Raw genomic sequence first — 16,896 nt, 5'->3', positions numbered from 1 at the left:
TTTATCTTTTCATTGGAAAAAAATAATTGTCAAATCTAATCCGATGTAATTCATTCTCTATCTATTTATCTTTTTAGTTACTATGATTTATCATTTCTATATTGATCCGGAAATAATTATATTAATCCTGAAATAACTATAGGATGTTGGGACAAACATTTTATTTGTTTTTACCCTATAGTGGCGAAGATTTTTTTTATTAAAAGTGGTGAAAGATCTTTCTAACCATTCATATTTTAGTATTTAATTTTTAAAAGTAATAGTGAACAAAATATAATGAAATTGAAATTTTAAAACTTTTAGGAGTGAATTGATATTTCCCAATTCAATAATTAATTTATCTAAACCCTGCATTATTTTAAATTACACTAGAGACACCCCATCTCCTTCGTATATTCTTTCCATGCCAACCTCGAATAATATATATATATCGCAAATAGAGCCCCTCCTCCCACTTGTGCTTTCTTTGTCGTTGCCCATGGCGATTAGCTCCAGAGGCGCCGTCAACTTCTTCCTCGCCATGCCCGTTCCTTGCCCTCCTTATCTCCCCATTTCCACCTCCTACGCTTCCCCGATCAAGCGAATGGTCGGCGTGAGGTTGGCCGCCGCCATTGCCGGTCCGATCTCTGTGATCGCAGGTTTTGGGGATTCGAAGGGAGGATCTGGTCTCTTGGAGCGACCTACCTTCGATCTGTCCCAGTTCGATGCCGTTCCTCAAGTCCAGGAAGGTAATCTACTAATCTTAATATGATCTTGTAGATCGATCTTGTTTTCTTTAGCTGCCGTCAAAATTTCCCCCCTTTTTGGTTGCGTTTGTGTTCTTTGATCAATAGAAATCGATATTTATGTATTATTTCTCATTCATGGCTTCAACGTGCACTCAACTTTTTCCACTTTGCCAAGAAAATGAACGCTGGGTATTTTTGTTGATCCAAAGAACTTAAGGTAGCGTTTCTTGAAGGACACAATTCTATCGAAAAAACAATTAATGGTGATTAAAATTCTGTAATTGTTTATCAATACTTTTAGAGGCCATTGTAGATGCTAGAGATAATCTTTTAGTAGTTCAAATACAAAGCAGAGAGTTTTAATCATCAACCTTCTCGCCTATTATTTTGTTCAATGAAAACTTGAACAAAACAAAAAAATCTCAAGTGCTCTAAGTGTCCTAAAAAAATCCATGTTCAAAAGTAAGACTGTTATAGCTACACTACCTTAAGTTCTTGATGTTCCATTCAATTTGAACCAAATCTACACTCTCTAGAGATTATGCAACCACAATGATGATTTGAAATTCTTGTTTGTTTGCAAGAAAATTTACTAAATCAATGTTGTGTGACCAGGAATTAGTTGATAGCTTATATCATAGTTTTGAAAAAAAAACATCTCTGCATATGTGCCGTCTACATGTGTAGATAAAGAAAAAAAAAACTTTTTTGGTTCATCTAACTCCAACTAAGCCACATTGATTTTGTATTAACTTAAGTAATTCAATATTGACTGCAAATGCCTCCAGTTATTTCCCCACATCCCGTATTTGTGCAATGTTGGCTTATATCACCGTGGTGTGATTTAAGATGAAGGATGATTTGGTATTTTCTTATTCGACAAGGATGGATTAGTGGTGACCGGAAAAGTTGATCATATTATAAATAAAGGACTTTGTGGAGGTCACTTGGAATGCAACGACCACCCTTTTGTGTCGATACAATTACTTTGTGTTGTGTAATTCACCATGTTGATTGAACATCACCTTCAATGGTGAAGCAGAAGCTAATAAGTAAATCAGTGTTAATCAAACCAACAACTTATGGCTATAGTAATCTATATCCAAAACACCCTCTAGAATTTATCCTTAGGCTTATCACATCAACTAAGTCGAAAGTTTTTATGTGAAAACACGAGAGGAAATTAGTTGAAGTTTCTTTCATGATTTCAAAAACCAAGTAGCATCTGGTTTGTTTCAATCTAGGCTCCAGGTACACTGAAATTAATCATGTATCCAAATTTTTTGCTCATGTTCTAGGTGGGGATATCGGTCGGCTTACTACAAGGAGGGGAGTGGGAAGAGGAGACAACTATAAAGTTCTGCTTATTGACGACCAAAAGCACACTGAAAAACTTGGTATGTTGATTATTCTTTCTTTCTCTCAAGGTGCACAATAGCTTTGTTTCTCGTCGTTTGTCATTAGGATAAGGTTCTTAGTTTTCACAAAATATAAATCCTTTTGGTCATCTATTCACACACATAACATACCTTCTCACAGTCCCACTGATTGGGAAATTTAAATTTTATGTGTGTATGTATGATGAATGACATTTGGAATTAGTATCCTTTCAAATAGTTATTGCTGCTTTCATCAAACATGTAAAATTTCTTGTATCTAAACTTTAAACATTTGGATAATCATAAATTAATGGTTAAAAACATACTATTATCAATTTATCATACAAATGATTTGTGTTTTGTTAGTCAATTGCTCAATCTCTAAACTTTAATTGTCATCAAGAACCTGAAAATACCTAAGTGTCAACTTTATTAGTGAAATCTAATAATTATACACTGTAAAATCGTTGTTAATGATTTCTTCTGAAGCTTCCTTTGCCCTTTTGCAGTCAAAAATGTGTTGCCACAAGTTGTTCCTTCAGTTACTTCTGATCTCGCTAGGGAGCTCTTTCATGAATCGCGGGAGATGGGCGTCGCATTGGTTATCATTACTGTCAAGGTGCTCAGAAAGCCCGAAACACACAAACTATCAAATTCCACCCATTTGTCGCTACAAGCTTATTGCTTACTTTTATATAATTGAACAGGAGCATGCGGAATTCTACGCCCAAATGATGACCCTTCATGGATTGCGATCAGCAATAGAAGCAGATTCCAACTTGGAAACATGAAGAACTAGCAGTGGCATCAAGCCCATGGATTTTCTCACTCAATTGATCTTATGGAAGACTAGCAAATTGAGTATAATTTTGACAGAGCGGATCTTTCTCTTTTTTTTTGTTGCTCATTTTACATTCTTTGTCAGTTCCGTAAGCACATGATTTAATAGTTGTTGAATGGTAAATTCAATCTACATTGCATACCAACAATAATGTCTTCTAATACATGGTCCTCTACCTCTTAGTCAACTTAGCGGTCGGCATTATGCTGATCCCGTAATTTACCTTTTTTTCACATAATTTGTGGATGGATTGTGAATGATGCCTAGAGTGAGTGTAATCATCTTTTATTGCAATTATATCTTCTAACACATACAATAAGACTTGTTAAAGCCAGCCTAGCCCTCTGTTTGCAGTGCTCACAGATGTTTTATCCCCTTATGCAACATAGGAAGAGGCATATGGCATGATGCAGGATTTTAAAACAAGCTTCCGATAAAAGGGCAAAACTGAAAGGGTGCTGCAGTTTTTTTTAAATATTAAAACAGTGATTTATTTTTTCATCTTGAAAATATCAATTTTATTCAAAATTATTATAGCATATCGTAATTTGCTACCCTTATAGCTGTTTTGATTAGAGATATTACAGTAATGTTGAACAGAATTACCGCACGCTATAGTATTTTTTTAATAAATATATTACAATAGTATTGAAGCCATTTAATTAAGTTGGAGTTTTGTTTTATTGATAATCTAGTGTCCGATAGTACTAAATTCTCATTAATGTGGAATCTAGAAGACGAGCCCGACCCTATTAGATTTATGGTACATAATCTCATCTTATATTATAAGAGAAATTTTGCGATTCAATCCATGACTATTAAATTATAGGATAATAATGCATCAATCCTTCCTCTTTGTATATGTATCAATATTCTGAGTGATTTTATTTTATATTATAATAATTTTGATAAAATTATTATTATAGTAAGAATATTTCTTTTAGGAAAATGGGATATGACGTTGTTTTGATACTTTTAAATATTGTTGAAAAATAATTTGCATTTATTAATTATGTCATAGGGAAAATGGCATATGACGTGCACATCACATTATTATTCTATTTAATTTTCATCACTTTTGTACTTTATTAATTATGTACGTTATTTTATATAGCAGAATGATACCACGTGCACATCACATTATTATTCTATTTAATTTTCGAGTGAGGACAAAATTTTAAATACTGCTTTGCTAATTTCGTAATTTTATTGCGTTTTTTTTTGAAAAATAAAATAAAAAATAGCCCCACTCAAGCATATCGAACCATATTACTTAGTTTAAAAAAATAACAAAAAAGAAAATCGGCAGTTGATGAAAGGACCTTGAAATTAAAAAAGTATTAAAAGACGCATCTAATTTTAAAATTAAAAAAAAAAATTTAAAACCAACGTCACTATAATATTATATTTTAAAATTAACATCACAGCAATATTAATTTTTTAAAATTTAACATTATAATGAGATTGTCTTTAAAATTCAGTACCACAGTGCTCTTTAATCATTGTCAATGGCGGAAAGAAATTCATGGTTAAAACATATTAATCTCATTGAAAATAAAGAAAAACATATTATAAAAAGAAAAACAAACCGAGGTGCAAAGTGAAATATTAGAACTTCTTCGTCGTCAATTGAATAAAACCCGGATTCCACCTTGGTTGGCGCTCGTTTCTCGAGAGCCCACAGTAAGGCGATAAAACCCGCTTCTCTGCTCTCCGATTCTCCAAACTCCACGCCAAACCAAAACCGCTTCCTTCCCTTCTCTTCCTCTCCTCCCCTTCTCTTCCTCTCCTTCTCCCTTACGCATTGTTTTGCTTCTCTTCCCTTGATCGGATCGACGGGAAGCCGCGCTGCTCCTCTCCCCGCCCTTCTACCATGTCTGCCGACTCCATCGACGATTACTGGATCGACGCCGGCGGATCGGACGGCGAGCTGCGGTGCGCGATCGAGAGCTTCTGCGGCATGCCGCCTCACGCCGCCGCCGAGTGCGGGAACTTCTCTTATTCCCTCTCGCTTTGATTGTGCTATTAGTTGGTGGATTTGGGTATCTTGAATGATGGGCATGGGATGGAACGTGTTTGGCAGGGTGGGATGCGAGGAGGCTTGCGCAGCTGATGGTCGTGCCGTCGAAAGCTCGAGGAAGAGGTTGGTGTTCTCCCGATCTAGGGTTTGATTCTGCGTTAATTTTTTTTTTTTGTGTGTTGATATGAACATAAATTTTATAAGGAATTGAATTATGCTCATTTTCTTTTCTACTTTTGATTTTCGTCCTAATTTAGATCATAAAACAAACAAGCTTAGATGTTTTTACATCTGTATCATGTCTAACTACTCCTGGTACCTGCTTTGTTTTTCCATAAATATCATATGAATCTCCTTAAAAAAAGACAGAAAATTATGCCTTTTTCATTGTTTAAATACTTATGGAAGGGAACTACTCTCGGTACATATATCCTGCTTCCAGAAGAACTACTACTAGTACTTCCATATCTATCATGTGAGTCTTCTTAAAAATTAGTAAGAACCCTAAAATTATGCCCTTTTTTTTTTCTTTGTTCAAATAATTATGGAGGGGGAGGAAGATTGATTGATGTTTATCTTATGTAGAACATATCAAGAATTTTAAACCATAGCCAAGAACCAAGCTTGTTCCGGTCTGGTTAATTTCTCATGGTTTTCCAGCACCATGCTTGTGCTGATTTTGGTGTTTCCCATCTTCCTAAATTGGATTGTTGGGTTGCATCATTTGACAGTGGCATTCTTTTATGTGGGCATCTTAAATTTTCTTGCACTCTAATTTTACAGGGTAAGAGATGGCTCGTGCACTGGGCCTAAGTCGAAAGCTTGTCGTGAAAAAATACGGCGGGATAAGTTGAATGACAGGTGCTTGTTCTTAAACTAATGTCTTGCAAAATCATAGTTTTCTTGTGATTCACATGGTTAATTTATGCATTCTTCTGTCAAGTGAACAACTTTAATTGCCAAAGAAATTGTTACTTAGGTTCTCAGAGCTGTCTTCGATCTTGGACCCTGGTAGACCTCCTAAGTCTGACAAAGCATCAATTCTGAGCGATGCTGTTCGTGTTTTGACGCAGTTAAAAGCTGAAGCAGAAGAACTAAAGAAGTCAAATGAAAAACTCCAAGCTATGATCAAGGATCTAAAGGTCCGACCCCTATCCTTATGTTCTTTTTCGCTCTGTTCACGATGATCCACCATTGTATTGATAACTTACGAATAAGTTTATACACGGAACATTATTTGGTTTGTGGTGGGATATCTCTATCGAGATTGGTTTCTATATATAGACTCACAAAAATATTTAACTTAGGATGCAGAAACTATGATGTTAAGTTAGTGAAATGGTGATACATGTACTTCGTGCTGTTAGTTAAATACCGGACACTGGGAAAGTCATGAAAAGTTTCATCCTTCCTTTTCTTCTCCAATTCATGGTGGTCTGGAGGAATGAGTGGTGTGTGTGTGCCGTAGTTGGAGGGGACGACAAATAGTTTTTGGCTTTGTTGTTCTTTAAGACAAATATTTGCAGACTAGACTTTTCGGTTTAAAAGTGCAATGTTTCAAGTCTGCACTCAAATTCCTTAACACAGCTAACTCTCATTAACATAGGCGGAAAAACATGAGCTTCGAGACGAGAAGATGAAACTGAAGGCCGACAAAGAGAAGCTAGAACAACAAATCAAGGCTATGAGCATGCCTCCAGCAAGCTACATCCCTCATCCACTCGCATTCCATCCTGATGCTGCCGCCGCCCCAGCTGCATTTGCTCCGCCTTGCGTCCAGGCCCCTCCAAACAAGCCAGCACACTTCGCGGCTTATCCTGGCATGGCTATGTGGCAGTGGCTTCCGCCTGCCGTCATGGATACCACACAAGACACCAAGCTTTGGCCTCCTCATGCTTAACATCTCGCTGCCAACACTTAAAATGCTATTCCCTTGTTCATGTCGCAGCAAGCATGAGAGTTGCCTGACACTTTAATTAATCAACTCCTTGAATTGCCAGCTTTGTAAGCCTCCAAAATGTAAGAGTTTACCTGTAGCATTTCTTTACAGCAGGTAATGAATGCTTCAGCTTAACCAGTTGGGGTTAGTCGATTGAGTAAGGTTTAACAAGCTAGCCATGAGCAGTGGCGGATCTAGGGGGGAGCGGGGGTGTGCTTGAGTAATTCCTTGCTCCCGAAAAATTCTACTAGTATGTTGCAGTCCGAGGGACAGCGAGAAGGAAGACAAGCTCTAGTTCCTTTTTTTGAGCATCCTCTTCCTTTTTTGTCTGGATCCGCCACTGGTCATGAGTTTGTGGTGATTTAGTTATAGGCTCGTGGCTCAGCCATGTTGGTGAGCTTGCTTCAGCTTAACAGGTTGGGTTAGTCAATTTGGTAAGGTTTAACGAGTAGAGGAAAATAAGCGAACTGCAGGAAGAAAAAGGAAAAGCAAAGAACTTGTGACGACTTGGCCGTGAGCTTGCGGTGACGTAGTTCGGACTCGTGGCTGGGCCATGTCTGTGAGCTTGTCGTGAACTCACTGTTGGATTCGTGATAGGTGGTGACGGGAGAGTTAAATCGGGTGGGAAAAGAATGCTCTCAATTTCAAGTGGATCAAAAATCAGTGAAAATTGATCTTTCTTGAATTTTGAATCTCTTTTTTATTAATAATTTTGATTGAAACTATCTCCATTCATCTAAAATTCATTTTTCATGTTCATTTTATTCCTAAGTCGAAAATAAAATTAAGTTGCTAAAATCGCGATTCAAACTTAGTTTTTGTTATTCAGGGTGTTTGAATTCATTTGAGCTCGATATAGTTTAATAATTAGAATAGTAAAAGATTGTCTTTTTTTTTTTTAAGGCAAAAGCAAAATGAGCTTGCTTTTTATCCAATTTAACGTCGCATGTTGTTTTTTTTTATATAAAAAGATGTACCTACTGTCTCCATTGTACTGTACGGTAGGAGTTTATACAGATTATTATCTCTCTTAATTTGGCTCGCTTAAATCGACGGGTTCGTAGTTTTTACACCATGAGATTTTTTTTTTAAATTAAAATTGTTCGAAAAATATTCGAAAATAATTTAAACATTAATTTTTAGCCTCAAATTGGATGGTTGCGAGTATCACATAACATCTATTTAACCTACTGTGCGACTTATGATTAAATCTGAATTAAAAATTATAATTTTTAAAAATTTAAAATTTATCATTCACATTGTAATAACTATTATTTTGTAGCTACTACAACTAAATAGTCATACATTTATAATAACTATGTAGTTGTAGTAATATGTAGTTATAGTAATTATGATTTTATAACTGTTATAATATGAATGTTAAATTTTAAATTTTGAGAGATTATAGTTTTTGACTTATCTTAAATCATGTGACGCATAATATAGTAGCTACGTAGTTGTAGCAACTATGATTTTATAACTGTTGCAACATGAATGTTAAATCCTAATCTTTGATAACTTTTAATTTGAATTGAATCATGCGATATATATGCAATAAAAATTCGTTCAGAAATCTACCACTAATTATGGTATAACTTGTAACGACTAGATTTTAGATTTAAAAAATTATCATTTAAATTTTTTAAAAAATTCCAAATAATTTTAATTTTAGTTTTTTTATATTATAGCAACTATGGAATGATATCTACTATAACTATATAACAACTAAAATTATAACTATTATAATTATATGACAACTTAATTATAGTATAGCAGCTGCCATTATAGTAACTATAAATTTTTAACTGCTTGAAGCGTAGAGTATTTGAGTTACATGTACCTTTTGTTAAAAAATAATTAAAATGGGATGTGATTGGGATAATTTTTTTAGAATAAAACCTTTTGACTTTTGTCTAATTTATTTGTTATTAAAATAGTATGATATTTCATCTCAATTTTTTTTTTTATTTTAGAAAATATTTTTCCGACGATTTCAATAAAAAAAGAAATGCTCTTTTAATTTTTTCTCAATATTATTTATATACAAATAATTCATAATTTACTTACAAGTATAGTAGGTTCGCTTGGCGTCCATTTCGCCTTCCGTTACTCTTCTTAGCCTCAAAGCCTACTCCCTCCCCGCTTCTACACGTCTCTGAGGCCGCCGATCAGTAGGGTTTCTCCGCCGCATCTCCCGATCCGTCGCCGCTGCATGATCTACGTCAGGTACGTCGTTTCTCCCACTTTTATCGCTTTCTGGATGAGGAAACTGAGACATCTCTAGATCGAGCTTTCAGATTTTGATTTCAATTATATGATTCTGGAAAACGTAGAGTTCGAATCTTAGGGCACTGTATCAGAGAGAGTTTTTCTTACAATTTCGTGACTGTTAGCGATTCTAGTGCCAAGGTTTCCTATTATCAATGTGGGTTTATTGCTGTTCAAATCAGTATGATTGCGTTTCTTTAAATCGTTTCCTTAAATTAGGTTTTTCATCTTGCACGTTTAAGAAATCCAAGGAATTCTGTGTGCACTATAGCATTTACTGTTTCATAACTGTAAAAATGAGGGTCTTGGTATATCTGGATGCCTATTCGATCTTGTTTCATCTATTATAGAATTTAATAGGACTTTGATTTCTAGCAGAAGTTGTCGATTCGTTTTTATCTCTTTCTTCTTTATTGAACTATTCATTCAAAAATCAAAATGCATTTTTTTGGTGGGAATCATCAAGATAACACCTGATTTTATTCATTCATTTTTTTTTATTAAAATGGCACCACCCCACCTCCATGCACAATTATACAACTACCCTCCACCACACAGTAGCAACTTTATTTCCATTATTATCTCTCTCCTATTTTTTCCATCTAAATCGACGCGTTGTGGCAGCTACGAATCTGTAGTTGCTATATAGTTGTAGCAGCTACAGTTTCGTAGCTGCTACAATTGAACTACCATAAAATTGTTGCAGCTATGACTTCGTATCTGCTACAACATGAACTTTTTTTTAACACTAGAGTTGTTCAGAGCCTTCGAAAAGGATTTAAATAATATTTTTTGAGCTTGAAACCTGGCCTATACGGATTCCACCCTGAAACTAGTTGTAGATCTCTGAACAAGCTTTGATTTGATATATTGTGCGTCTCATAGTTCAACCTAAGTCAAAAGTTATGACCTCTCAAAATTTAGGAATTAACATTCACATTGTAGCAGTTACGAAACCATAGCTGCTACAACCAAGCTGCTATATAGTTGTAACAGGTATGGTTTCGTGGTTGTTATATAGTTGTAGCAACTACGGTTTCATGACCACTACAATATGAATGTTAAACCCTAAACTTTGAGTGGTCATAACTTTTGACTCAGGTTAAATCACGAGACGCACAATATATCAAATCAAAGTTCGTTCAAAGATCTACAACTAGATATGGGGTGGAAACCATAATGGCTATGTTTGAAGCTAAAAAAACGTTGTTTAAATCTTTTCAAAGGTTCTGAAAATTTTAGTCTTAAATTTTTTTTTTCATGTTGTAGCAGCTATGAAACCATAGTTGCTATAACTATGTAGCAGCTACGGGTTCGTAACTGCTACAATGTGCCTGACCAGTTCAGGGTTTAGGTGGGAGATGAAGAGGACAATTATGTCATTTTATAGGAGGTCAGGTGCCCTTTTGATAAAAAATCAAAATGGGGCACTCTTTTGACTTTTGCCCTTTTTTTTTCCTTGCTCATTGATGCTTCACACAGTTGGAGTGAATGCAATACCTGACCAGTGCAAATGCAAGCAAGAGTTGGACACTCAAATTAGACATACAGTCTGAAGAGAATTCATGAAATCTTTTGGTTAATTTACAAGACTTGTAGGCAGTGTTGCCACTCCAAGACTATTACTTGATGTTTACATTGCTTTATCTTGCTCAAGTGTTGTATGCAGTGCGATTGTGAATTGGCGGGCGACTCTGCAATGAATTAGATTTTTCTTCTTGGGAAATTTCTCTAGAACAATTCTGACTTCTAAGAAGAATATGATAGAATGTACATGTTTTAATACTCTCTCTTCTGGACTGTGACATCCATGTATTTGTAATTGTGTCTGTCATCCAAATCCAAAGACTTTTCCTCCCTCTTACATTTTATGAGTTCCAATAGAAGTCATACATTCACTTGCTAGCAATCCACTTATTGCTGGCGTTAATGGCATCTATCATGTAACTATATTTTTCAGGTCGAAATTTTGTTGTTTCATTTTGTAGATTTGGTTTTTTGTGATTTAATATGATTTGCATCCCATAGTTAAGTAGCATGTAATTTGGTTGCAGGATATGACGAGTATTATCTCAGGCAACCCTCGAAATTTACCAATTCAAGTTTTCAATAGTTTCACAAAGACCAGAGTCACCAGACTAAGTATAATACAATGTTGGGATGTTAAGGCACAGAGTTTCTTTCTGCTGGAACTTCATATTCCATAAATCAACAGCTCAGTAGTAATCATCAAAAAGGACAAATTTCTAGGCTGGTTTTTGTAAGAGAAGTTAATAATGGTGAAGCTGAATCAAACAGCGCAAAAGATGATGACAAGGACAAAGAAAGTGAAAAGGTAGATGTACTTTAGTAAAAAAAATTTCTTCATTTGTTGTTCATTCTGGATTTTTACAAGCAAAAACTACCTCTATGCTCTCATATGTTTTTACAGGTTGTTTTTGTTTTGAATAGTTGATGATACTGTATATCTGTTTATGTGATACCATCACAGTTTTATGAGGATTCCATTTTTTCAGAAGAACAGAGGCTAGGAGTCTCAGATTAAATGTGTAAATAGTGAATACACCAAATGGTAACAAATCCTCTGATCAGAAGCAGAGTACAGTCACATAGATGAGGCTTACAAAACAAGCATGGAAGGAAAGGAAGGATTGTGAAACTTAGCATATTTACTATGGCCTTGTTTGTTTAAGGAAGATTTTCTTTTGTTTTTTAGTAAATAAAATTTAAAAGCTAGAAAGAGATGTAAAACTAATATTTAGCATTAATTGATTTTTTTTACTAGTTTAAATTTATTAGAGGTAAATGATGTGATAAATATCAATTTTTTCTTTCTAAGTTTTAGTGGGTTTTTTATTTTCTAAAAACTGCAAAAAAAAAAATATCATGAACTTATTGTTTGCCAACCTAGACAAGTTTGATTCTCTTAGATATTTCCAAAGAACAGTATGGTGCCAGGACTGCAGTACCTGTAAGAGTTTGATTAGCATGTCGTGTAGTTTTTTTTCACAATGTAGACTGCTTTTCCTTTGTAGTCACGTCGTCCAGTTCCATGTCTCATTGAAGGTTTTGTTATATTTCTGTCCTTTTTTTTCATAGATGTGTTCAATAATGGTTTCAATGTTTGCTCTCTCTTCTATATGTTTCAAAGATTTTGCAGTTTTGCTTTATTGTTCTATTAAATATGCACATACTCAAAGTTAATCACAATATAAACTCTGCAATTATTTTGTCTTAACAGTATTTGATGGGTTATCCCGTGAGGCTTTGGAGCAAATAGTCGTAGCAGGCGATTCAAATTTTAGTGGAATGGATCTAGCAACTCTGATCAGAAAAAAAGTACTATAGATTGTAGAATATCCAACTGAAAAAAGAGGTATTTTCTTAATCGTTGCACATGCAACTCCAACTATTGGGAATATATTTGCAAAATCTTCCCTAGCTGAAGAATTATGTTCTCTAGAGTTGAATACTAAATTTTGCATTAATCTCGCAAACCTGAAGTAATATGTCTGATATGTTTGTTATTTGATATCAATCAACAACAATTTTTTACCTTCTATAAGAATTTGATTATCGATTTATTCAAATATTTATGGCAAGATTGGTATCACTATTGTACAGATCTTTAGTAAGTCGGTTATCTATTTATTTCAATAGATATGAACTGAAATAGTTTTACAAATCACGAGTGTTCGACCCATTGCCATCCTAAACATAGTCGACACAGGTGGGCTCCCTGAACAAATGAGTCTTGAAACTTCATTCAATCTCTGAAACTGCTGTTCTTTTACCCTTGTCTTCCCTTTCAGGAAACCAGTAGATTTGCTAACATGCCGGCACAAGGTTTTCTGACTGACACTTTCATTCTTTTTTAAGGAAAAAACACTCTGATTACTCGATAAGTACAATTATGCTTTCCTAATGCACTAACATAAAACAAAATTAGTGGTCCAATAAATAAGACAAGGTATGCCCTAATCCTTGAGGCATTGTTTTATCAGCCCCCTTTGCATGTGATCCTACAAATAAATCTTTGTCCTTGTGCTAATTCAGCCTTGATGATTGCAAAAGCATGTCTCCTGATAATGAAGTTTCAGTGGAACTTACACATGCATCTGCAAATGAAACAAAATGATGATTGATAGCTTTATATTTTACTGCCCAATGGTTCTAACTTTTATTTGTTTCACAATCTTCCAATGCTGTCAATCTAGTCGTTTATATTGGTTTCTTTGTTTGAAAAAACAAGGGGAGGTTGGTTAGGTTCACGGTGTCATTAAGATATCGATTGCTGAAGATGCGATGTTTTTGTTTGTGTGCTCATTCTTTCAAAAAGCTTGATTTAGGGTGGACCTATTGTGATCTTGATCTTGCATTGATTCTTTCCGAGAGCTTCATTCTGTGGGTGGTCTTGCTTCCGGTTGTCGGAGAGCATTAACTATTTCATCGTAAAATGTACTTCATGACATCAAGTTTCAACATGGATTCATATTTTCTATGATTGTTCCTCTTTCTTTAGTAGTCAAAGATATAGATGCACAATTCTATCCAAGAAAATGGAGGAAAAGATGAACATAGATCTCTTTTGCCACTTTATTTTTGTCTATATTTTCTTTTCTCATAGGAAACACTATCGTAAAACTTTCTAATACCGTTTTATATGCATTTCTTTCAGGTTCCAGATCCAGATCAGGAGGTATGTGATTCATGAATTGCAGTAAGAGCTTTACAAATGATCTAGAGAAAAAAAATTCTAACAAAGAGAGGAAAACCTCTCTTCAGCAGAGCTTTGGCATTCCACCCCGGCTTATGTTGCCATGGCTCAAAGACTTCTTGGCCATCTTAGTCATCTGGCCCTTCAAGCTCTTGCACACCTTTTCCAGCTCCTTCACCTTCCTTTCCATCCGATGCATTTCTTCCCTCAGCCGTTCCTTTTCCTCCTCGTCATCTGGTGCTACTGTCGGAGAACACAGTGTCGTCTCTGCAGTAGTTGTGGTGGTGGTGGTGGTGGTTTCCATGTGTAGCTTGGATCGTTGGGAAACCAATGCTTGCACTGCAATTCCGGGTGGAATTCTCCTACTTTTAGCTAGGTCTTTGCAGGACTCGAGAGTGAGCTTCTCGTAGTTGAGGCAGCGACACAGCTTCGCCACCTCCTCCCCAGATAACCCCGGGTGCGACTGCATAACCATAAAAAAAAGAGATTTCTAGTTTCGAGCATCAACCTATGATCAAACATGCTTCAAGCTTGAATGCTCAACTATCTAAACAATGTGCAAATCTCAAAACCCAAAAGGGAAGCATGAATCTAAAGAAAGAGGAAGGGTGTGCTTTCGCGGCCGAGCCACAAGAAGTCACTATCGATTTAACTTTGGTTGATCACTTAGGAATGGTTACACTTGAAATCCCCCTATCGTTAGAAAGATCTATAAGGTCCCCGAGCGACAGTTCGATTTAAGGTTTGGGATCCTTAAAGTGAAGCATGAATCTAAAGAAATAGGAAGTGTGCGCCTTTGTGTGCAAATCACATGAAGTGCCTATCGATTTAGTTTCGGTCATTTGCTTAGGAATGTTTACACACTCGAAAGCCCTCCACAGTTAGAAATATCCATCAGGTATTTAGAATTTAGAGTTTAGCATTTAGAATTTAGTATTCAAATAGCAAAATCCATGAGCAGTTAATCATTCATTACCTGAAGGTAGATGTCCATGGCCCTATAGACCCCATCAAAGCAGTCCCTCGCAGAGTCCGGCAATGCCTCGGCCACCTCAAGGAACTTGCCCACCTTCAAGCTCTGGTCAGGGCAGATCTCCCCCAAGTACTTGTCCATCAGCCTCCCCACCTTCCTCATCCTCTGCAACTCCATCTCACCGGCGCCGGCGGCGCCGCCCGCAAATATCCTCACCAACCTCACCACCAAGTTCACATCAAACACCACGCCATGGCCTGACACCAGCAGGTCATCCAGCGTGGCCTGGTCCAGCACCTGCCCCATCAGCTTCTCTAGCTCGTCCCTGACCTCCCGGCTCACCCCTAGGCCGGTGACCACGCGCAGCACCCAGAACAGGCCTCTGCACGAGAAGGCTCCCGGCGTCGACCTCCCGATGGCCACCACCCCGTGCACTGCAGTCTCTGCGAGCCCGCCGACCGCCGCCTCCATCTCCTTCCTCGAGCCCGGCCTCTGGCCCACTGACTTGAGGTAGTGCAGGAGGAACCTGGTCAGGAGCAGGCTCTTGTTGTCGGCCATGAACGCCTCCAAGCTCCTCGCCATTTCCTCCACCGTGATCGGCGCCAAGACGGCGAGCTCATCGAACCACCACTCTCTGCGACAAAACGGACCCGGAGAATGTAAATTTTCTGGCGATGGAATCGATCGCCTTCTTCTTATTTGTTAGGACTTACTTCTTCTGCAGTGAGTCGGAGGGCGTCGCCATGGATGACTCCGGGGAGGTGGAGGCGGCGGAGGAGGAAGAAGAAGGAGGAGGAGGGATCGGCGCCGTGCGATCGAGGGGTATTCTTGAGGTGAGAGAAGAGATGAGCCTGCGGAGGAGGCCGCAGGAGTTGGCGGCGGGGAAGAAGGCCTCGCAGCTCCTGAGCGCGGCGAGGGCGTCGCTCCACTGCCATCCGGCGGCGCCGTCCAGGAACGCGGAGGTCTGCTCCAGGAGGGTGTCGGCCATGTCGAGCGCGACGGCGGAGCAGTGGAGGAGCGCGACGTTTGAGGGCGTGAGGTCGATGCTGCCATTGTTGTAGCAGAATCTCGACACGAGCTCGAACCCACAGGGCCCTCCGGGGAACTCTCCGACGCTGATGCTCTTCTTCTTCTTCTTCTTCTTCTTCTGGTTTTCTTGCTTCACCAGCTTCCTCATCTTGCCTGAGAAGGCACAGATCACTCTCTGCGACGACGATTCAGGTCACTGTCAAAGGAAAGTTCTTTTTTTCTTTCCTTAATTAGAAAAAAAAAGGAGTAGAACCTGGTGGAGGAAGAAGGTGTGCTGGTCGTTGACGAGGACCTTGAGATCACAAAGCTCCTGCATTGCTGAAGACTGACGTGCCGGAGAGAGAGAGGAAGGGGAGGAGTTCAGTGATGGAGCATAGGATGGGAATCGTGTAATGAAGGTATTGGATCAGCCATTTACTAAAAGCACTCACTTATTTTCTAAAATATAACTTTGAATAATATTTTCATCTTTCATATTTATAATTATCCTTTGACGATTTCATCTTTTGTTACAAAATTTATAATTATTATTTTTCATTATGTCATTTCTTTATAAATCGGAGTGCTTAGCAATCAATAATTAGATTTTTTTAATTATTATGTTTTAAATTTTCTTATGAACTATTTGTGATAAAACTTCTTAAATGCTGTATCAATTTTAAACTTTTATAGTTTTATATTTAGGATATGAAATGCATGGGTAATGACATGATTACATTACACAATTTGATTTAAAGTGTTTTTGAGATATGTAAGATCCACAGCGTTAAGAGGTTTTTGTCCACAAGCTCTTTAGAAAATTTAGCAGCTCTCTTTACGCGAAAGAGTGGACGATTTATGGATGAAATAAATTTAGAGAAAAATGATGAAATAAATTTAGAAATGTACGAAGAAAATAAAAAGGGAAAGAAATATTTTTTTTCTGTAGCTTGTTTCCTTGACTGAAGGAGGTCGGTACATGTGGTTATGTGGTATAATTGATATATGTATCATTTTTTTTAT

The 16,896-nt window shown here is 37.1% G+C and overlaps 3 protein-coding genes and 1 long non-coding RNA gene across 4 annotated transcripts; 3 read left to right on the top strand and 1 right to left on the bottom strand.

Annotated features, from left to right (window-relative positions):
- The first annotated feature begins 439 nt into the window (after positions 1-439).
- Positions 440-3,186, top strand: LOC122043111 (ATP-dependent Clp protease adapter protein CLPS2, chloroplastic-like). The gene is made up of 4 exons (XM_042603582.1): positions 440-728; positions 2,027-2,125; positions 2,617-2,726; positions 2,815-3,186. Exons 1-4 carry the CDS (start codon positions 479-481, stop codon positions 2,896-2,898), a joined length of 543 nt encoding a protein of 180 aa, XP_042459516.1. The 5' UTR covers positions 440-478; the 3' UTR covers positions 2,899-3,186.
- Positions 3,187-4,657: 1,471 nt separating this feature from the next.
- Positions 4,658-7,055, top strand: LOC122043110 (transcription factor ILR3-like). The gene is made up of 5 exons (XM_042603581.1): positions 4,658-4,931; positions 5,032-5,091; positions 5,752-5,829; positions 5,948-6,110; positions 6,575-7,055. The coding sequence occupies exons 1-5, from the start codon at positions 4,822-4,824 to the stop codon at positions 6,866-6,868; spliced, it is 705 nt and encodes a 234-aa protein (XP_042459515.1). The 5' UTR covers positions 4,658-4,821; the 3' UTR covers positions 6,869-7,055.
- A 1,932-nt stretch (positions 7,056-8,987) lies between these two features.
- LOC122043109 lies at positions 8,988-13,986 on the top strand. The gene is made up of 4 exons (XR_006129444.1): positions 8,988-9,133; positions 11,230-11,510; positions 12,417-12,551; positions 13,854-13,986. It is a non-coding gene; the product is annotated as an uncharacterized LOC122043109 (long non-coding RNA).
- On the bottom strand, positions 13,766-16,315 carry LOC122043108 (BTB/POZ domain-containing protein At3g19850-like). The gene is made up of 4 exons (XM_042603580.1): positions 16,148-16,315; positions 15,579-16,069; positions 14,869-15,499; positions 13,766-14,355 (listed from the first exon to the last, which is right to left on the bottom strand). Exons 1-4 carry the CDS (start codon positions 16,208-16,210, stop codon positions 13,957-13,959), a joined length of 1,584 nt encoding a protein of 527 aa, XP_042459514.1. The 5' UTR covers positions 16,211-16,315; the 3' UTR covers positions 13,766-13,956.
- Positions 16,316-16,896: the final 581 nt, after the last annotated feature.

The sequence above is a fragment of the Zingiber officinale genome, chromosome 2A, assembly GCF_018446385.1.
Source record: "Zingiber officinale cultivar Zhangliang chromosome 2A, Zo_v1.1, whole genome shotgun sequence".
Lineage (NCBI taxonomy): Eukaryota > Viridiplantae > Streptophyta > Magnoliopsida > Zingiberales > Zingiberaceae > Zingiber > Zingiber officinale.
This window is presented reverse-complemented; position numbering and strand designations above follow the sequence as displayed.

Bases quoted from the DNA above. Each gene is read 5' to 3' on its own strand.
- LOC122043111 (XM_042603582.1), top strand. From the start codon at position 479: ATGGCGATTAGCTCCAGAGGCGCCGTCAACTTCTTCCTCGCCATGCCC. The intron at 2,126-2,616 runs GTATGTTGATTA...GCCCTTTTGCAG, and splicing joins AAAGCACACTGAAAAACTTG to TCAAAAATGTGTTGCCACAA. The intron at 2,727-2,814 runs GTGCTCAGAAAG...ATAATTGAACAG, and splicing joins TGGTTATCATTACTGTCAAG to GAGCATGCGGAATTCTACGC.
- LOC122043110 (XM_042603581.1), top strand. From the start codon at position 4,822: ATGTCTGCCGACTCCATCGACGATTACTGGATCGACGCCGGCGGATCG. The intron at 4,932-5,031 runs GTGCGGGAACTT...CGTGTTTGGCAG, and splicing joins CCGCCTCACGCCGCCGCCGA to GGTGGGATGCGAGGAGGCTT. The intron at 5,092-5,751 runs GTTGGTGTTCTC...CTAATTTTACAG, and splicing joins GTCGAAAGCTCGAGGAAGAG to GGTAAGAGATGGCTCGTGCA.
- LOC122043108 (XM_042603580.1), bottom strand. From the start codon at position 16,210: ATGCAGGAGCTTTGTGATCTCAAGGTCCTCGTCAACGACCAGCACACC. The intron at 16,070-16,147 runs GTTCTACTCCTT...TCGTCGTCGCAG, and splicing joins ACACCTTCTTCCTCCACCAG to AGAGTGATCTGTGCCTTCTC. The intron at 15,500-15,578 runs GTAAGTCCTAAC...GTTTTGTCGCAG, and splicing joins TCCGACTCACTGCAGAAGAA to AGAGTGGTGGTTCGATGAGC.